The following is a 23484-nucleotide window of genomic DNA, read 5'->3' on the forward strand; positions in this document are numbered from 1 at the left end:
AAATGAGTACGATAGGTACATAAAAGTCTGACAGATCAGACTTTAATGTTCAAAATGTTGAAGATTTGAGTAGATAAATGCTTACTAGCACTTGAATAAAATAAAATTTGATAACTAACATTTTTTAGACGTCCAATGTACGTCTAAATTCATTCACTTTTCGTCTAAATTCATTTCACTTTGGTATGATTTATGAGCATATTTGAATGTGAATATCTTAGAAAATATTTTATGTGTAGTTCTGGCCAATTATTTTCTCTTGAAATTCTGTATCGAAAAATGTAGGCTTATATCACATGAACTCCTTCCCAATTACAAGATGAAGTTGGATTCAAAATGGCGGACCAACAATTTAGACCCACAGAAAAGTATAGGTAGTGTTTGCAATTCAAATTAAATTCCCAATCAAACCTGCTGTCAAATTATATTCTTGTCAAAGAAATATTATCAAGCAGTTTCGGTAATTTTTATAACATCTTTAAAGGTGCAAATAAATACTTTGCAGTGTAAAATTGTTAGCGAGTGATACAGTATTAAATATTTTTACTCATGGCTTGGTGTACTACACGTCGCATTAGATTATAATAACTAACTTCCAAGCTCCTCAATCTAACCCTGAGAATATTAAAAAAATATCCAAAACTATTTAAATTCAACAATTTTGGTAAATTTAAAAGTTATGTTGACAAAGGTGGTACAGTCACCGAAAATTTCGTAAAATAATTTAATAATAATATCATTTTATTTCTACATGTACATAACTTGTATGTATTACAGTCGTAACCATAACAATACCAAACCTACTTCAAAAGCATGAATAAAATTACTTATTCCAACGAATCAAATATAGAAACTCAGTTGACAAGATGATAAAATTCAGTTGAGAGAAGGAAAACTTTTGAGAAATAAATGAATTGAAGTGAGCTCACATCTGAATCCTCGTGCTTGCCGACTCCTCTGATGTAAACCTTCTTTCCATTATGAGCAAGTTTTTCTCATCCCAGCGCACCGTCCTAATGCCCACCGGTTGTCTGTAGATGTCACTGATGTTGTATTTCGGAGTTGTTATCACTACCTGCAAAATCATCATTTACTTATTCATTTATCTAAAACGGCAACTTTCTACAAGTACATAAGCCTGTTTTTGTTATTTTAAGCCTGTATTTCAAGTCTGGGTGATGATAAAAAGGGGCTGAATGATAATACAAACGTTTTCATTTATGATGATTTCATAAATTTTATAATATTCAGTTCAACATTCAACATGTTGTAATTATTCGCTCTCCAATGGTAACACAGATTTCCCAATAAATTAATTGACCCTATCCTGCTTCACTGTTGAAAATATAATAATTTGTTCAAATATGAAAAATAATTCATTATTTTAACTAATCATTACTATAATAATTATATAAATATTATTAAAAGGGTACTTGATGATTTCTATTTCATTTCAATATAGTTGTAGTAGCCCTAAGAAAGATAAAAATGGATACCGCATATTTATTTATTTATCTCATTGACAATTACAAATCATAATTATAATAAATTAATATAATATGATTGGGAGAAGACAACAGGCATAGCCCAAAACTGTCTTCTCCCAAATTTTTACAAATAAAAGTTTCAAAAAAGAATAAGGTTAAGATTTCACTTTTACTTCAAAAAGTCCAATTTCCACTTCAAAATTAATGACTAAACTAAAAATTTTGAATTTTGATATTCAAAAACTGATTAAAAACAAACATATTTCACTCAAATCTCTACAAATTGGAATTTTTTGAGTAATTTTTCAAAATTTTGAGCCAGAAAAGAAACACAACACAAATAATATTATTATAGCCATTCTCAATCATTCGTTCAACCATCCTTATGGAATTTAGGTACTGAAAATTCAAAGCTCTGTTAACATAGCAATGCAATACGAAATTCAGATATAGATATTAATTTATCAATATAAATTTATTGTTTCAATTATACACAACTCATTAAAATGATTTCAATAAAATTTGATTAATTGAGCTGAGAGCAGCCAATAACATGTTGAGGTTCCCAAGGCCTCACAACTCCTTTTTTCAAAGGTGTTTTGTTTGCCTTGGCCCAATTTTTTTTCAATTATTTGCCTATCCCAATAAGAGAAATTAAAAAAGCGAACACTTTCAAGAAACAAGTTTTTGAATGGCTTTTGACATTGACACCTACTTCAACAATAATTGAGTTTGTTTGATATTATTTGTTGATACAGATGTCTTGAATTCAATTTGTTAGTTCTATGCTTGTATAACGTGCGTAGGTATGCAATAATAATGGAAATAGAGAACATGTATTTCAATCATGGAATGATGTTTTGATGTGTGAATGTGCTGTGTGTGAATAAGGCATCCAAAAAACCTTTTTCTAATGCTTCCCACTTGCATACGAATTAGTTTTAATGCAGCAAGGGGTAGCCTACTTTTAATTTCGTCAGATTAAAGTAAAGATTTTATTGAATCCAGTATTCTTATAAATATGTTGAATTATATTATATTATATATTTTTTTTGCTCTGGATTTAGAATAAGCGAGAATTAGAATAATGAATTAGCGATGCTTTTTTTTTTAGTTTTGTCATACATGACATCAAAACCTATTCAATTTTTGAAATATTATTTTGTGAATTAGAAGTCTGGTCGCGGATTTAATTATTAAATATAATTGATAAAGCGAGAAGATCTCCAATGTACAAAGATGAAACGTGAGTGTTTTATCACGTTTTGTGAAGGCAATATTATGGGTTTTAGCTCCATGCTATACAAACAAGAGTGAGTTGACTTTTGGTCTGTGAATCAAGGCTGCATGTGTTTTTCACATAAAATAGATTTAGAATTTTTCTTTCGAGGCCCGTATACTTGAACCGTTTGTGAAGTGAGTTGTTGAGTTAAGGCATTGGTTACCTGAAGGATTCTGTCTTGAGAATTCAATTATAGGCTGTCGCAGTCTGGGCAGTTTAAACCTACATAATTGTATTTTCAGGATTTGAATCTTGTAGGGAAAGCTGGTGTTTTTGATTCATCAACTGGCAGAGTTTTTTTTATTTTAAAATTCGGGAGTGTTTTAACTGGACCTTGAAGAGCAGGCCAAGGGACTCTTGTTAAGGTAAAGTAAGATAATAATTATTGTACCGTACATTTTTTTTTTTTAGTTTTTCAGATCTATAACTCTAAATAGTAATCTTTGTTTTTTTTATTTATTATTATCATAAACTGAGCGACCACAGATCAGCAAAGCGAGTAGCCCCTGAAATATTCATCTGATTATTATTTCATAATAAATTCTAATTATAATTCTAATTTCGTAATAAAATAATTCATTGATCTGTTTAAAATATCAAAAACCTGTACGATCTTTTCTTGTTTTTCATTTTTCCACCCTTACATATTTGGTGAAGGCACATCGTGCCTTCGTATTTTCGTATATGTAGTAGATTGGAGTGTGTAATTAGAAAATGTGAAAAAGTGATACACATAACCTAGCTAGATTTGCACTATCATTACAAATTAGAATTGGAACCATTTTGGGTTTAAGCGTGTGGTGCTTTACTGAAAGTTGTGTAATACTGAATAATTGAATAAATGATTTGAATGAATGAATAATTCATTTTAATGAATTAATAATCAATTTGAAAAAAATGAACGATGCATTCGAACGAATGGATGCCGTACATCTGAACGAATAAATAATTAATTTGGAATGAATGAATGATGACGCATTTGAACGAATGAATAAATGATTCAAATGAATGACTAATAGATTTGGAATGAATGAGTGAATGAATGAATGAATAATGACCTCGACAGTGTACATGTAGCCAGGTTGGGGATGCATCATGTATGGCCACCACAGAGTGGCATTGGGGATGACAATCTGACCCGACTGCCCCTCATTCTCCTCGATCTTCTTGATTCCCTGCACCTCCTCCCCATTCTCAGCCAGCAGACGGGTGGTGCAGATCACCTCCTCTGTCTCTGTCACGAAACCTCCGAACGTTATGTTGTAGTAGATCAGACCTGATTACAAATAAATACAATAAAATATAATATGTTTTTATCGTATTTCACAGAAAAATAGATAAACTACAACAATAATAGTACGGATAAAGTAATAAAGTTTTACTTTTTGTGTAGTTGAGAAGTTGATATTGTGGTAATTATTCATATTGAATAAAAAAGACTAAGAAATTGTCAAAAACCAAAGATTTATTGATACCGGTACTTAGAAAGACCGGTTTCGGTTATTACACCATTGTCAATCTCTGATAAACATCAGGTTAAATAAATCTGTGGTTTTTGACAATGTCTTAGTTTTTTTCATTCAAAATAAAGTTTTAAATCAACTCGAACAACCTCGCTCCTACAGTGTTAGAAAAGAAGATAAGAGGATAAAAAGGAGGAAACCAAATTCACATAACAAGAAGGATGTACTGAAAGAAGAAAAGAAAAGAAAAGAAGAAAATTCATTGTAATTCAAATGATTATGCGCAAATAATACGGTACATTGATTATAGTGTCTTTTTTCTACTACTTGTCATATACGGTAAATAGAAATACAAATCTCACTACCCTTCTACATTTATCACAACATGTTTCGGACATTAATGCCATTTTCAAGTAATTTTTATTAATTATAGTGTATTGTGATATTTCTCCATACTATTGATTACAAATAAGTTATAATAATACATAATTGATTATAGTTTATTATGATTAAAGTTGTGGTATTTCTCCGTAATTGATGACAAATAAAATACATTCATTAGAGTGTAAGCTACTGTGGTTGAAGCTCCGATACTTCTCCATAATTATTGAAAAATTGACTCTCATGAGAAAAAAATCCACAAGAATAATAATTATATAGAATTAAGAAGAAGAATAGTAATAGTTGAGGCTGTGTTGGGTTGGGATGACTATTTTTGAAAACAATAGAATAAGATAGTGTATTATGATTGAAGCTGTGATATTTCTCCATGATTATGGAGAAAATTTGATTTTCATAAAAAAAATGCAAGAACTGTTAATGTTAAGGTAGAGTCTGGGATGACTATTTTTGAGAACAGTATACCGTAGGTCTAGTGTACTATGATTTAAGCTTTGATATATCTCCATAATTGAAAGAAATTGATGCTTTATTTGAAAAAGAAAAAAAACACATAAGTACCGTAGTGTTGAGTTAGACTAGGTATTTTTGAAAACAATAGGTAATAAATACCCAATACATTATTAATTACAGTGTATAATGGCTTATGGTAGGGTGGCCCCAAGAAAAATGGGTCATAGGCTCGGGAGAAGACTGTTATTAATTATGATAAAAGCTGTGATATTCCTTCATCATAATTGAGAGAAATAGATGCGTATGAAAAATAAATGACCATGAAGTCAATGTTTTTAGAGAATTATGCATTGGTCTATAGAAACAACATATTATTTAATGAAATAAATTTAGATCATTATAAGCAATATATAATTTTGACTGCCATTGCCGTTTCCATAGGTCCATACACTTCAACTGAAGAAATTGTTTTGGATGATCATTTATTACGTATTATGACACATATTTGATAAATTTTGATACATAATTATTTACTCACCAGTGTCATTCTCAATATCAGTATTTATAGTGATGTCATCAATGTAGACAATTGGGGTGGTATACAAATGTACCGATCTATGAATTCCGGCGTAGTTGAAAAAGTCGAACGTATAAGTTTGGTACGTTCTTGGTTGGTTGTCACTGAAGAAAGCAAGCAAACAAGAAAAAGATGTTATTAACAAATAATTCCATAGTTATTACAAAAAGCAGTAGGCTAATGTAGTTCAAAATTGAAAAGTAGTATGTGTAGAGTCGTATAGTTTAGAGTTGAATAATGGAGTAGAGTAGTTTTGATAAGTTGAATGAGAAATTTTAATTTGTTTTTGAGATTTCTATCCGTCATGGATAGTGAAATAGATGAGGAGTTTAAGTTCAAAATTAGATATTTTTTGTCAGAGTGCTTGTTGTTTCTCTAAAAAGTTGAATATACTAACTAGTCAAAGCACAAATATATTGAAAACAGTAGGTGGTTTATTGATTCGAGAAGAAATCATATAGACAGTTCCTGAAAACATCAACTATGTAGAGTTGAAAATTTAGTTTAAGTCAGTTTGTCTGATAGTAGTATTTTGAATAATAACCCTTGGCTGCAATCAATATTAAACATTTAGGGCCGGTTTCCGAGCTCGGGATTTATAGCTAAGCTCTAGCTGTAGACTTTAAACAGCTGCAGTCACAAAATTGGCTTTCCAAAACGGGGCGTAGTCCCAGTTTTTATGACAGTACCGTAGTCGTAGTTTTTAATTTCTCATTTCTATAATTGGAAACGCTTTTCCTTGACGAAATTAATGATTCCTAAATAATTCAAAATAGCTGAAACTTTACACTATTCTCTCTTTATTTTATTTTGTGCTCATTTTCTAGTTTTTTCGAAATTTAATTCAAACGTGACTATGACAATATTACTACGACTACGCCCCTCATTTGAAAGCCAATTTTCTGACTCCAGCTGTTCAAAGTCTAGAACTTAGCCAAATCCCGAGCTCGGAAACCGGCCCTCAGCTAGGTCAGAAAACATGTTGTTTCTCTCCAAGTATTGAATAATCAATAGAAGTGGATAATGGTGGAAATGATATTCTCCACCTTCCAGGAACAGAATTCAATTACTAAATGCACTGTTCTATATCAAACTAATTTTGTGATTGTGACATTGCAGATTATTCGAATCCAGAGCACGCAACTTCGCTTAATATTTTACGTGTCAATTTTCCATGAAAACAGAACAACCCATTTGCAAACCATTTGTCACCCGAATTCCATTATCGCAAGCTGTTTTTTCCATTACAGATTTTCCTTTATCCTATCATAATATAGGATATGTAGTGTATTCCATTATTGGAAATCAAAATTAGACTGCGATTGCTTATTCTCACATTATAAGTTACATGTTATTTTCATACACGTGAGCAATATTGACAATTGACAAAAATGTGTCTAAAATTGTCTAAACATGAGGTTCGTGTGTATGAACCAAATGTCAATAGATAGTCCATTATTCTACGTTTGGCGAAATTTGGCTGGAATTTGAAAAATGAGCTTTGGAAAATGTGTTTCATACATCAATGAAGGATGGCTATTCATGTTTTTCTGGCGATTTTTCATCAGGGATACTATAGCAAATAATGGCCGAGTATACATATGTTTCAGTCATAAAATATTTTGTGAATTATATTTGTCAATATTGTGCCCTTTCATAAGTGAATTTATCAAAATTTTATTGAGGATTTTGCAAGTATCAGATAAACAACAAACAAAAATTGCAAAAATTATTCAGAAATTGAAACTTTAAAATGTTGAGAACATTTTCCAGGCATAGTATGATATTTTTTATATACAGAATGTTTATGAACTCCCTACCATAGCCCACCCTTGGGCATTGTTCCTGGGTAAGAAACATATCTGAATATCATAATTATTTAAATTGTCCGGAAGTCTTCAGCTACTCACCCAGCGGCCATTTTGCTTTTTTCACTTTTTTTCTAAAAAATTGTTTAACATACGGGATTGAAACTTCGCACAATCATTTATAAAAACTAGACAAAGCTAAAAAAAATAATATTTTTTTAAATTCATAAAACAAAATGGCAGCCATTTAACATTTTGTCTCTTGAATAACTCAGAAACCGTTGGTTTTACAAAACATACAAGAATAACTTTTTTTGGTAAACTTAATTATTTATCGAATGGTATTTAATTTTCCAATATTTAACCAATATTAACTGAAATATAACAGCTTTAGTGATAGGACACCCCTGGGGGTTAGTTGCAGTGCATGTCAAGACATGCGGCTAAAGTCCGCCACAACAATGCAAAAGTCTCCGTCTGCTTTGCATGTGATTTGTAAGGTACTTTAGATTATTTCAAACAATAATTAATGTTACATTACCCTCTTGGTCACTAACCCCCAGCGGTCACCTATCACTAAAGCTGCCATATCTCAGTTAATATTGGTCCAATCTTGAAAAAAACAGATACGGTACCTACCAATCGATAAAGTAAGTGAAAAAACCAAAATGACCGCTGAGTGAGTGAAGAATATAATTCAAATAATAATATATTAATTTAGATGGTTTCAATTTTATTGCAAGGAAAAATAATTCAGAGAGTGAACTTACACAATAAGAGTTTCTACGGCACCCTGGGGAACTGTTACATTTGTGAGGGTATTATCGACTGCAACTGTTAACCTGTTGATCTTGCCATATGCCAGCTTGGATGTCACCTCTGCTTGGAAGGGAAGGTGACCGATCTCGTGGGATACCAGTTTCTGACCGTTCAGAAACTAAAATATGAAAAAACGTGAATTATTTGATGAGAAAAGCAAGTAAATGACAGAATAAAAGTACTACATAAATTTTGACCCCTTGAAATCTGAAATATGGTAATTAAAAAATGAAATCATTATAGAAAAAATGGAAAAATTGATGAGAAGTGAATATACATGATCAAATAAAAGACATCATCCTGCTCAATGAAGAATGGAAAATGATGAAGATGAAAATGAACTAGACAATATAAAATTATTGAGATTTTTAGATTCACGATCTAAAATAAAAAATCAAAACAAAAGTTATTTGATGACAATGGAAATATGATAAGAATGATTTCATGTGGAAAAGAATAATTATTTGCATAAAATTGATGATTGAAATCTTATGATTGATGATTGAAATATTTTTGTTAAAATTTACAGAGATGTAGAATTTCTCCATATTAAGGTGAAATGGAAGAGGTGTTATCAGTTCCACAGAATTATGTTTAATTTCAACCATAATTATTTCTGTAACAATATTATTATCAAGTTACTTCTAATAGAAGCTCAAACAGAATAGATTACACTACAGTATTCAAATAGCAGGGTGATAAATTATATGTAATTATTTCTATTATTAAGTGGAGCCTGCAATTTAAATGGAACAAACGTTATATTGACATTCGAAATCAATTAATTTGTGTTATTCTTTGATAATACTATTTATCATCAACATAATGGACCACTATCCATTAATTTCAAATAGTCAAAACGTTGACGCTCTCCACCATCTTATACAACACTCAGAATAGAATTATAAACTATTATTGGGAGGTGGTATTTTGGAATAAAAATATGTATTTGAATACATGTGAGTTTATTTAATCTCTAAACATTTCATCTCTGATTGAATTGAAAGAAAACACCATACCTAAGATAAGATAATATATCCATTTATTCAACACAGTATATCATGCAGTACAAAATAATAAACAGAATATCAAACAGAACAACCTACTCAAGAACTGATTTATTGAAGAAAAAAAACAGAACTTCAGGAAATAGAATAGTATTGAAGAAGTATTATAAAAGCAGCATCTAGCCTCATCCGAGTTCATGGCTTAATTGATTACAGTGGTATACTAAGCTCGGCATTGAATGTATATATACATTTATAATAAAGGTAAATATTGTAAATACTGTAGTATGTATATCATATTTTTGACGCTGTTCCTGATGTACCTGTACCTACATAATTATGAATGAATACTTTTTCAATTCGATTCAATTGAATATGAATTATATGTGATCAATTGAAGAATGTCCTTGTACTATTCACTTTCACTAGTAATCATAGAAAAAAAAAACATATTATCACAGAGAAAAGATAACATAGAATGTATTTCTTATGCTATAAGCTTATGATTTATTTTCTCTATGATATAATTTTAGTATAATGTTAGTGATAGAATAAGGTATAATTTGGTCGGTTCATATTAATATTTATTTTGTTAGATTCATAATGCTCTATCTTCATCTACAATCTATCTATGTGTAATAATATAAAAAAGGAAAGAATTGGCTTTCACACGTACATGATAGGAAATTCACGAATGACGCATCATCACGTCTGAACAACTGGACTGATTAAGTTAAAATTTTGCATTTTGATTCTCAATTTACCGAGGATGGTTATAAGCCTTTTTTAAATTCTTCAAGATTATAGTAGGTCGAGTTTTTAGTTTGTCAAGTTTTTAATTAGACCATTGCGGAGCACGGGTTACCTTCTAGTCATATTATAATATTATTAAAATGTTGAGCGTTAAAGATTAGAATAAATTTCAGATAAATGTTCAATTACTGTGTGTTATTATCGGTTTTTTTGAATAATGAACTCACCACATGAGCGAGATAATGCACGGACCCGAATCTGAGCCAAACCCTGAGAGAATCCAAATGCCATCTCTCTGGCACGAAAAAGGTTCGCTCATACCACACAAAGCCCACATGGTCTCGCAGGCTTCTCTCCTGAGTTATGTCATTGTAGCTGCTAGGAACTGGCATAGGAATCACCTCCCCTGTCTAGAACAAAATGATTCAAAAAATGTTAGCCTATACCGTCTTAAATAATCAATCTATTTGAAATAATTTTCAACTATTCAAATAACTATTTTAAATAATTACTATTACTATTTTTAATAATTACTAAATTAACTATTTTGGATAATTGAAAATTTTAACGTCTCCTGTCTAGAAGAAAATGATATTCTAAATAACTATTACTATTTTTAATAATTTACTATATCAACTATTTTGAATAATTAAAAATGTTAACCTCCCCTGTCTAGAAGAAAATAATTCCAAAAATAATAGCTGTCAATGTCTTAAATAATCAATCTATTTGAAATAATATTCAACTATGCAAATTACTATTTTAAATAATTACAATTAACTATTTTGAATAATTGACAATTTTAACCTCTCCTGTCTAGAAGAAAATGATATTCTAAATAACTATTACTATTTTTAATAATTTACTATATCAACTATTTTGAATAATTAAAAATGTTAACCTCCCCTGTCTAGAAGAAAATAATTCCAAAAATATTAGCCTTCACTGTCTTGAACAAAATAATTTGAAAAATATTAAACTTCCCTGTCTCAATGAAAGTAATTCAATAATAAATGTTAATCTCTTTCGTCTTAAATAAAATTATTTCAAAAATGTTACCTCCATTGTTTAAAAAAAACCTTGAAAATGTTCACCTCCTTTGTCTAAAAGAAAATAATTATTTTAAGATCATTGAAAAATATATTGTTAAAGACTATTGAATAATTAATATTGTTATTACAGATGCAAATTACTGAGATATTGCAATTATTCAAATGCTAATAAATTGATTATTATTATTAAACGAGAATCCAAATTAAATGCTGTAATTCAGCCCGAAGACTTCTGCTACTGCAAATATTGACAACAGGGTAAACAGCTAGATGGAAATTCTATGAGCGCTACTATTCAAAAATTATTTGTCATCCCGGGCTGACAAATAATTTTTGAATAGTAGCGCTCATCGAATTTCCATCTAGCTGTTTACCCTGTTGTCAATATTTGCAGTAGCAGAAGTCTTCGGGGTGAATTACAGCATTTAATTTGGATTTTCCTTTAATAATAATATTGTTATTTGCTGAAGTAACAACTTGGTCTAATAACGTTGTTTGTGTGTTGATAACTTGAAGATAAGGTTTGGTTTAACTGTGTAGTTATAATATTGAGTCAAATATTAGAATGAGTGATCGAGATGATGTGTTTGCTAGAACTAATTTGACAGTGATCATTCCATCGATAATATGATAAAGTAAAGAATTTGCTTATGCACGTACGGGATAGACTGATTAACATGAAATTTTGCATATTGATTCTCAATTTACTGAGGATGGTTATAGGCATATTTTAAATTCTTCAAGATTTCAGTAGCCTACGTCAAGTTTTTAATAAGACCCTCGCGGGGCACGGGTTACCTGCTAGTCATGAATATATAAGGTATTTAGCAATAATTATTGGAAACAAGTAAATTAATAATAAAATGCTCCTTAAAGTAATACTAACTGGATTTATGGAATTGATTATAGAGTTGAAGATGAAGTTCAGTTTTACAGATAAGTAATATTATAAACATAAATATTGTAATAAGACACAATACTATAATAGAACATAATTTTATTTTTATTTATTTATTTATTTATTAATTGGTGGATAGAATCACAAATCATATAAATATGATTAGGAAGGAACAACAGGCTTGCCCAAATCTAATTTTAATAAGAGTATTGAAGTATTAACTGGAACCATAATATTACTTAGGTGTTGTTAATTTGAGGATAAAGTTCTGTTTTGAAGAGCAATATAAATATTAATTATCCTTTTTTATGGAGAGTAACTCAACTTGGAGATAGGCCTATAAGTCAGGGTTACAGAGTAGTGAAAAGTCAATGATAAATGTTTGTTGATAATAGCTTGGAAATATGATGCTGTACTATTCTGCTTTTAACTATATGGTGCAGAATAGGTCTAGTGGAGCATTATATGGATAAATTTGCAGTAAAACATATCTGCGAACGATAAAAATAACATTATTGTCGGCTGAGAATGTGGAACGTTTAATAACTTCATTTTTCGCTATTCCTTAACGTAAGACGAATTATTGAATTAAATAATAACTGAAAATTTTGTGAAGTGAACAACTACGACTTAGGCGGGGTGCACACCGGAAAAACGCATTTCGAGAAGCCCTTTTCATGAAACTTTTTTATGCAATCCGTTTCACTCGCGCATACATACAAAAGAAACGTTCCCTGCTTAATCTTATCAGTCGATTGCGAGCAACTTTCGTTTTACGTTTCCTGAAACTTTTTTCACGAAACGCGTTTCTCCCGCCTTAACCTTTTCGGACTATGTGTAACCTTATCTAAATTTGGGAGAAGAATAGCACAAGGTTATAAAGAAAATAAATAAAAATCTCAGTACCCTTTTTTTAAAATATTTTATCACAACATGTTTCGGTCATTTAAAATGGCATAAATGACCGAAACATGTTGTGATAAAATATTTTAAAAAAAGGGTACTGAGATTTTTATTTATTTTCTTTATATTCATATTACAAGTAGCCCTATACAGGGGAGAGATAAATAAGATAGCGCAAGGTTAGGTACCTTATTTTTTCTCTTCCTATCATTTTTGATGATGTACTTATTGAAAGAATTAATAAAGAATAAATATTGTATGAATCAATAAATTTATTTTAATATTCAATAAAAATAGTTGAATTGCTGCCTATATTCAATAATTATAGGAAGGCGAAGTTAGGACGCAGCCGACCCTCTCTTGCACTTAATCCTCCAATACAATACTGATTCACAAGCTAAAACAGTATATCAGAATATCACAAACCTAGTTCGTTAGGAATTTTTATCATTTGAATATTGATAGCACTCAAAGTCCAGCCGATGAATAAATTTGTTACAAGCTTGTTCAGTACAGCATGTTCACATTGAACAACTATCATCATAAAAGTAATCAACAGTTTTCCATTACAGGATATGTACGATAGGGAAAGCATGCTCTTCCTGTATGCTAATTCTATGCTATTAGTTAGGTTATTGAGTATAGTTCATTATAAATTTAGCACATTGTACAATTGTTTTTTGTAAAGGATAACAATAAAGAATTCTTCTATTTTATGTAAACATACCTCATGCAATGGGTAGTCATACCAACGCTCCTTGAAACCCTGGTATTGACTGTCATCCTTTCGAAAAGCCCAAACCCCGTCCAGCGATCGCACCTCTCTCGTCTCGGACTCTTTCGGGTACAAAATTCCACCAATCAGAGCAGCTCCCGCCAATTCCGGGCCCAATTGCACCAATAGGAAGACAGCGACTCCACTAAGAAACATCAAAATCAAAAGTGCTACTAAAATGATTTTGAACTTAAAACTACTTCTACTAATGTACGGACACATTAAAAACAGTGGAGTGTTTTCTATTGATCATGACAACTGAGTAAGCATGAACATATGAGACTGAATTTTAATTTCCATTAAATTAGATAGGCTGTTGAAGATAAGCGGCACGATACTAGCGCTTCTGGTGGGGTAAAGTTTCTCCGGAACATGTCAAAAGAGAGAGAAGGATATATTTATGGTGAGTATTAAGAGGGAGAGAAGGAACATATATAGAGTGTTGGAAGAGAGAGAAGGAAATGTATGAAGTGTGAGTGTGTGAGCAAGTGGGATGATAAATCCATTCAGAAAGGTATTAAGAATGAATGATGTTGATAACACTGCTTTCAGTTTGGAGAATGCAACGATTAAACCACTTGAGAGCAATAAAATGACGGGTCACGTCAATAATAATTTATTGATAGCTCTTTATTTAATTTAGGATTGTAACTGAATCTAATTTTAAATTGATATGCTGGTAGAGGTGGTCTATGACAAAATGTTATTGAATGAGGGGTTTGAATTTGAAGTGTATGATGCATTGTGTTTATTTTGAAGTGGAAAGCCTAACAAACACAGTTATTTGAACTCTTGTATCTTATAGATAAATATATTCAATATTCAAATACAATTATTATTAGACAAATGGAATTTAGTAGTTTAAATATCATGGTCATCAACGGATGTTGAAAGGTTGTTTAAATTTTAGAGAAAAGACCGAAGTATACTAATTTTAAATTTCCTAAAACAAAACTTTTCATTCTCAGTGAAGAAGCACACTAGGAGTAAATTACTACTCTGCACATGCGCATTGAACAGTTTTAATAATATTAATCATATATATTTATTTCATTCAAAATCAATGTTGTCCCAATATTTATTTAACTATTTTACTGAACCGTACTGCATATTGAAAAACGAAGTCTAGTTGTGAGTTAACTCTAATCAGGAAAATTTAATGTCGGAGGTGGGAACTACTAATGTAATGGGAAATACTGAAATACAGCTACATTGTTATTTGATTGCTCTTATCATGAAAAAAGGAAATTACAATTTTTTAGTAGGCCTATGACAAGGACTGGGTTGACGATTTGTTTACTCTTGAGCAGATTTTTGTAAGGCGCGCCCCTTTCTCCAAGGGAGGGGTCATAATTTTCATACACTCTGCCCCCTCACATAGTACAAAGCTTCTGTTGCTCAAAAAGCTTCCGTTCCTCAGAAAGGGAGAGTTATTTCGTCATTAATTCACTTAGGCCCGGTTGCACAAAAGACGGTTGAGTTTTAACCGTGATTAATTTCACGAGAGCCAATCAGAGAAGGCTTAAAATAGGTTTAAATAAAGTACATGTTATTTTTACCTGTATATTCAAAAAGGCCGCATAATTCAATGTGGCATTCTTATATACTCACAAGAATACACATTATTGACTTGAATATCACTTAGGCCTGGTTGCACAACAGCCGGTCAAATTTTAACCGTGATTAAACCTTTTAGGTCCTAGGCAGGACCTTTTCCTGCCTAGACGGATAAGGCGAGTGACGCGAGCCTACTGGCTACTCGTATATAATATTTGTCACTGATACTACGTACTTTATACTATGCATATGCCTATCACATGTATACCAAGTAGTTATTTTAGGTAGTATAACAGTGTGCTCCAAACGAGTCTTGTTTTATACTTTTATAGTCCGCCGCTCACTTTGACAGAAGATTTTAATCGTTATCCTAAACCATTAGATTGAATTTTTTAATTCATAAATTTAAATTCTCAATCAGAATATTTTCCAAGCATATCTTCCATTCTATAAATTTTAAAAATTATGAAATAATAATAATAACGAATGCTTATAATGAACCAAACCTCACAGAAAAATATTTTATCATAAAAATCAACTTTCGATTGTTCTATTCTAACATTAATTCAAGTGTCCTCTTCACACAAATTCACGACAGACTATTTCATAAGATTCATGTTATTTTGTCTCAACCAGGACATCACTATTATTCCCTTCCCAAATTTCAATGATTCATGTTCTCATTGTTGGGAGTGTGTTTGAAACGTCAAGGCTGTTTCTCTTTCTTATGTAGAGTGGAGTACTTGAGTATTGTACCTGTAAAGCAATGTTTCAAGTAGATACTGTGGAATGGAAGAGAGAAATTGTTTGCAAATTCGCTAATTACACTTTGGAAAAATAGGAAAGGTACCATTGAATATGCATTTTGTTGTGACAGACTTCTTTTGAAAGGTTTTTCGATGTTAAAAAGAGGAGAGCTGAGTTTTTCAGTCTCCATTGAGGAAACTGCCTCTTGATAATTCAATTTGAATGTGTTTTAATGCTGTATATTGTAGGAAACTTCAACTAGGCTACAGCCTTGCTTTCCAATAAATGTGCGCTCTGATGGGCAGGAAGAGAATACAAATACCATTGGCTCTAATGGGAGTGTTCACACATGAGCAGACTGCAAATGTGTCATAAGAATGCATTGTTCTCATTTCAAAAAATGTGATCACTCCCGTACGAACAAATTCTATTCTCTATACGCCCAACAAGGAAAATTCATTGGAAAAAATGGCTTGAGCTGTGGATAGAAGATAGTAGATAGAGTAAGTTTTATCGAAACATAATATCAATGACAAAAAGTACTATTCGGCTCATATGAGATATTACATGCATGTGTCGAATAGTTTTTAACATAATAGTATCGAATTTTCATTGATAATACCATAGAGAAATATAAACTTCAAATCAGTAGTAAAAGAAACTACAGAATACTATTACGGTATGTCCTCTTTGATAATATAATAATGATACAACAATTTAGTCATACGATAATATTATCAATTACGTTATTAATTTAAGCGCGATAGTATTGAATTGGAATATTGATCATTACTATCTATTAGAATAAATAGGTACATGCATAGATAATTATAGTAATATAATAGTGGAGTACATGAATAGATAAATTATAGTAATATACTATTGGAGTAAGTGGAGTATGAAGGCTAATACAATAGATAATAGAGTACAGTAACTTCAAGTATAAATTCAGAAAAAAATGATGCAAAAAATCAGTGGCGTTAACCGCATTTAATTAAGTCACGATAAGATTTACTGTAATTGAATAATTTCTTATTAATATTAATTTATCGTAGTGAAGGACGTCTATCCTGTGACCTTGCATGATGTAAAGCACTTCACTTTTTAGAAGTGAATGATCAGTTGAAGGACACATAAAATTTCTATTATTTTTGGATGAATTTATGTTTCCCGGACTGGAAATTGAGAGCACTGTAATTGGGATGCCGTACTTGGAAGTATTTTGTTCAGTTTCCTGCTGATGAGCATAAGGAAAAGGAGGACCAACTAATTTTCATCGTCCTCAAATTTACTTGGAATTATCATGAATCTTTCTCATGTTTGAGAGACATACTTCAAATCTTACGTTCATTTTTATTGATACAGCTATGTCTCATTTTCGATTTTGAACTAGTAAATTTTGTCAAAAAGTGGAAAAGCTTTCAACTTGAACTGTTTTACATTATCACTTACTGTGTTACATTAGAAATGACATTGCAATAATATGATTAATGTACAGTACTGAAACATTAATTTATTGCATAGAGCAAACAATACAATAGTCAGAAAAGAAAAAAACAGGCTATTGTCCAAAACTTCTTCTATTTCATAATTTTGTCTCAAATCGTACAAATATTATGTAGTTTATCTATTTATTTATTTATTTATACAATATGACAATTTCCACTGAGTCTAACAGGACCCATAGTGCTACAAAACAAAATAGCACTGTACATGAATAAACTATACGGTGAGTATTAATGTAAAACTAAAAGTATAATAGATGAGCACAGTAAAAATTAATATAGATTATTTCAAAAACAAGATAGAAATAGAAAAATGAGAAGGGAAAAAAAGTCATGCAGTTCGTGAACCCATGCAAAAATCATTATCCACATTTCATAAGTGAATAATTTATATAAAAAAAGGAATACAACTTCTCCTCGCTACCAGCCATAAGTCAATACCCAGAAGCAAGAGCTAGGTGTCGGTGCACTCTCTTTTGGAATAGTGATAAGGATGGGGAAAGGATGATATAAAGTGGCAGAGCATTCCATTCACGAGAAGCCGTAGCACAGAACGAAGCTCCGAAAATTGCCGTTCGGTGTTGAGGTATCTGGAGAAAGAACTAATTATCTACTTAGATTAATTTCTACACCAAATAACACATCTGGCAGTGTTCTTGGAGATTTGTATGAAATTATGCAATAATTGATTGTGATATTATAATTATGACTCCAACTGATTTACTTTTTTCAGGTGAATCATGAACAATGCATGAAAGTAGAGATCTATTGAAATTGAAGAAATCCAGGAAAAGTCTGTAATGTCAGTTTGAGAACTCTGAAATGAATTACAGTAAGCTATGGAACATCATTGCTGAACCTTGGAGATTGGTGAGTAAATTTTCTCAAAGTAATATTATATTGAATTACCCTTATATAGATTCATAATGACTATTGGATTCTCGTACTACTAAGGATTGAAAATAATTCTCCGAAAATAATCTCCAGATTGAAAATAATAATCACGAACTGCGATTATTAAAAAAAATGATAGTAGTTAAGCTAATTGTAATTGTAAATAGTGATAAAAATAATGAGTAGTAGTATTGGATTATTCCGTTAACTGATAAACATACCCAATGGAGTCAATTTGATCATATTCTTATGGATGTTAATAAGAATTCTCTTATGTTTCATTGAAATTCGTTTCTGCTTGGTAAATGCATGGGAAATAATAATATGTTTTTTTTGTTTGTATACATGGGAAATGTATACATTAATATATACATACTAATATACATTAGTTAATAATTGGGAAATACTCAGTTATTTTATGGGAAACATAGCTTATCTTCTGCCTGCTTTAGTTGTACTCCAGAATAAAACCATCAATCATGAGATTTTGAATTAAAATAATGTGACTAATATATTATATAGTGCTTCACATATTTTTGATGGAAGAGTACGTGAATATTGCTTATGAGATTAAACATTAAAGGTAATTACCTTTTTGTTTACTAAATAATTAGGTGATGTCAATCAAATCTCGACCACTTAACAACAATTAGGTCAAGTACCTATTTAAATAATAATTTCAAGTACCTTGTCATTAATAATATGGATAATACTGTCAAACTAAATTGAAATTCTTGATACGATTTTTAATATCTGTTTTAATGACTCCAAATACGTATTACACTGAATAACAAACATTTGACTTGGAATTCCCTGATAAAATACAGTAACTGGATCTATGGCCAATGCTAAAAAATGACGATCTCAGAAACTAATCTATGAGTTTGGAAGTCTATTTCAAACATATTCTGATAAGATTAGACGTTTATTCAACGAATAATAATTTCATCTTATTCCTATCACGCGATATCTAATTATAGGTGACTCTATTATTTTGATCATGATTATTTCAAATGAAATGAGTAGCTTAACGTTGAGTCTTTACGAATATATTGATGCTGTTTTCGGTGATCATAATCTTGTTTCATCATTGTTGAACTAAATCGTTCTATCGATTATTCACTCAAACTTAGAGTTCCTTGAGATCCTAGAGATCCTTGGAGTTCCATTCTATTCCTAAGACAATTTTGTCACGAATATTACTGAAAATTCAGCCAATCCTAAAACTATTTTAATCTTAAAAACTAACGAATTTGATTGAATTTGGATTATAAAGATTTTGCAAAAATAATCTTCCTTCAATTCCCGTAGCGAAGCACGGTGCCCTGCTAGTCATCTAATGAATCAGAACGAGGATCTACACACATCTTTCATAGCCTACTATTCAACAGACCATAGTATATTCTCATTAATAATATTATGGATAATACTGTCAAACTAAATTGAAATTCTTGATACGATTTTTAATATCTGTTTTAATGACTCCAAATACGTATTACACTGAATAACAAACATTTGACTTGGAATTCCCTGATAAAATACAGTAACTGGATCTATGGTCAATGCTAAAAAAATGACGATCTCAGAAACTAATCTATGAGTTTGGAAGTTTCTTTCAAACATATTCTGATAAGATTAGACGTTTTTACGGTACTTAATTTATTCAACGAATAATAATTTCATCTTATTCCTATCACGCGATATCTAATTATAGGCGACTCTATTATTTTGATCATGATTATTTCAAATGAAATGAGTAGCTTAACGTTGAGTCTTTACGAATATATTGATGCTGTTTTCGGAGATCACAATCTTGTTCCATCATTGTTGAACTAAATCGTTCTATCGATTATTCACTCAAACTTAGAGTCCCTTGAGATCCTAGAGATCCTTGGAGTTCCATTCTATTCCTAAGACAATTTTGTCACGAATATTACTGAAAATTCAGCCAATCCTAAAACTATTTTAATCTTAAAAACTAACGAATTTGATTGAATTTGGATTATAAAGATTTTGCAAAAATAATCTTCCTTCAATTCCCGTAGCGAAGCACGGGTGCCCTGCTAGTCATCTAATGAATCAGAACGAGGATCTACACACATCTTTTTCATAGCCTACTATTCAACAGACCATAGTATATTCTCACTGAATCCTCACATTATCAAAAATGATGTATTTAGAATCTCATATCTTCTCATAGGATCCTCATACAGCTTTTATAATCTCATATCTTCAATAGAATCTCCACATAAAGGTGAACGCACACAGCAGCAAACATAAGTTTGCAGACTGATTGACGAATAGTCCCTCCCCAGAAGATCGAATATTGCAACGAAGACGTCCGTCTGTCTCCTTATGTCTGATCACATATGCATACATATACATACATATGCATACAGAAGTTTAATTTTTCACCCTCTGTATGCATACACCCTTTGTCTGTTGCAGTGTGCGTTCGCCTTAGTCAATTATTACGCAACTTAATAGTTGACTAATTACCTTCCGGCAGTCGCACTGTTGTAAAAAGTACAACACACAACAAAGTGGTGTCAGTGAATGAGTCACCTATGCATTCCAAAACTTTCCCCCATCACACCACTGAGTTGCAGTATCAAACCGAGCAATGGTTCAGTCTTTAGGTGCCATTTAGTCGCGACAGTGCATAAGTCGCACTGTGCATAAGATAGAGAAAGACTGTACACGGAGACTAAACGAGCCAATAACACAGAATTGATGGCTTTGCTTGATGTACCTTATTGGGCTATGAAATGGTAATCATCCAAATGTTCATAGGCGTAAAATAATCCAAGAAGATGGAAAAGTAATTATACAATTAATTAATATGTTTTGACAGCAAACAGAGTACATAACACTTGGAAAATTGGATGTTGTACAAAATACAACACGCGACTGCTCGTGTGATTGAGAAGGGCGTGACTACCGGAAGGTTTTGTAGTTGATTAGGGATTAGGTTAGGACTATGGGATAATCCAATCCCATAATAATTATCTTCTCAATCCAAACATACAAACATAACATAGGCTAATTTATTATCCCATTCAAAATTCATATAATATATATATGATCATGATCATTGATATAAATAGTTATACTGATCATATGCGAAAGAGAGATAATAGTGTGTGTGAAATAGAAAAGAGATCGTATACGTTTGAAAGAGAGAGAGAGAGAGAGAGAGAGAGAGAGAGAGAGAGAGAGAGAGAGAGAGAGTGAGTGAGAGAAATTGAAAGTGACAGATGTGTGTGAAGTAAGAAAGTGTGTCAATGATTATTGTTAATTTCGGCGTTGTGTTTCCGAAAATGCACACTAGACACCGTCCGCCACTAATGATTATATTGATGATAATTTTCATTACCGTAATAGTGTTTGCCTATTCATGATTAATCATTATCAAGTAACGGGTTACGATTTAACAATCGTGAGTGTCCTTGCAGCTCCTGAATTCATTCAACTCATTAAATTATCATAAGATCCATTTTCACTTTCTGTCAGAGGTTAGCCTGAGACTGTCAGCATTCCTAATTTATGAAACCATTATGCTACTCATTTGAGCAATACTGACAGTTTGAAGGGAATTTCACAATAGAGACATGCATTATGCGTGGATTCACATGGTTAACGGTAACGATCTTCATAATATTTATCAACTGAGGTGTGAATGTTTTTTGTGGAATATGGTGCTCTGAATTCTGAGAGACTTCAGCTTAAGTCAGAAATTAATTTTCATAAATCAGTTTAGGATTTCTTCGAGAGGATAATGTTCATGTCTCTTGATAGACCTATAGTGAGGTCTACGTTATAATGGCAGTGGAGAAAGATAGGAGAAAAACGTTGCCGATCCTCTGTCAATGCCTTCTATAGACGGTAGCTGATACAGGTTTATTGATGTAATATTAACGGTTCATTCTCGTTTGAAATAGTCAATTATATTTTATTAAGCAAGAAATTATATTTTTCAACAATTTCATAATGAATTTTCATAATTAAGATGAAATATTTTGTTAATTAATTATTAATTATACATTGTTAAAAGACGATCTGGCAACAGAACAAAGCGAGAAGGAGATATCGCTATCCGCTTTGTTGATTGATAAGCAAGGATAGCAATACCATTGCTAATCAAACACTGCGATTATAACGTGCAAAGTTAGTAGACAGAAGGTTGGTCACTCATCTATATAATATATAAAAGCGAAATGGCACTCACTCACTGACTGACTGATTCACTCACTCACTCACTCACTCACTCACTCACTCGCATAACTAAAAATCTACCGGACCAAAAACGTTCAAATTTGGTAGGTATGTTCAGTTGGCCCTTTAGAGGCGCACTAAGAAATCTTTTGGCAATATTTTAACTCTAATGGTTGTTTTTAAGGGTTTAAAGTTCGTCTTTTAGCATGTATATTCTTCTTCTCCCAATCTCTTGATTATAATTGAAATTTCCATATCATATGTTACTATAGAACTATAATCTAGATAGAGTACCTCTTCGAAACAGTTGTTAACTGGCAACTAAATTAATAATTTTGTCAGGTTGGCATTAAGTTGAGTTGACTTTGTTAGGTTGGCACCAAGTTGAAGATTTAAATGCATTTATCGCGGAAAAATTGGTGGGCACTGCTACTTCAATCCTGGGAATATTATATTACTAGCCGTCAGGCTCGCTTCGCTCGCCATATCCGTTTAGCCAGACGTTTAGTCTGGACCCCCGACTGGATTGTTCTAACATATGATAAAAATGCTCAAATGAAAAATGCAGGCGAGCGAAGCGAGCCTGCTGATCTCATTCCTGGACGATCCAGTCGGGGGTCCAGGGGGCGGAGCCCCCTGGCTAGACGGATATGGCAAGCGAAGCGAGCCTGACGGCTAGTCTATAGTATTTTAGTTGAAATGCAATTGGAGTGGGGGAACTGCAGCCGTGACGTAGGCTGTAGTACAGAGTAGGCAAAATATCGCATTCTTGAAAATCATACGGTGACATATAGTCAAATTATATAACACAAACATTTTCTGACATGCAAGCTTTCTGTTTCTGCCTTACAATAATTATCAAAACATTTAAATAATACAAGCATTTTGCC

The 23484-nt window shown here is 31.6% G+C and overlaps 1 protein-coding gene across 1 annotated transcript in view; it reads right to left on the minus strand.

The window, feature by feature from the left end:
* The window catches only part of LOC111049067 (beta-glucuronidase), a 67029-nt gene that overhangs the window by 20596 nt on the left and 22949 nt on the right, over positions 1-23484 (minus strand). Inside the window, 7 exon segments of the mRNA XM_039437239.1 lie at positions 930-982; positions 985-1075; positions 3828-4045; positions 5623-5765; positions 8240-8406; positions 10276-10458; positions 13629-13821. Of these exon segments, the coding sequence (XP_039293173.1) occupies positions 930-982; positions 985-1075; positions 3828-4045; positions 5623-5765; positions 8240-8406; positions 10276-10458; positions 13629-13821 (1048 nt within the window).

This window comes from Nilaparvata lugens, chromosome 10 (genome assembly GCF_014356525.2).
Source record: "Nilaparvata lugens isolate BPH chromosome 10, ASM1435652v1, whole genome shotgun sequence".
Lineage (NCBI taxonomy): Eukaryota > Metazoa > Arthropoda > Insecta > Hemiptera > Delphacidae > Nilaparvata > Nilaparvata lugens.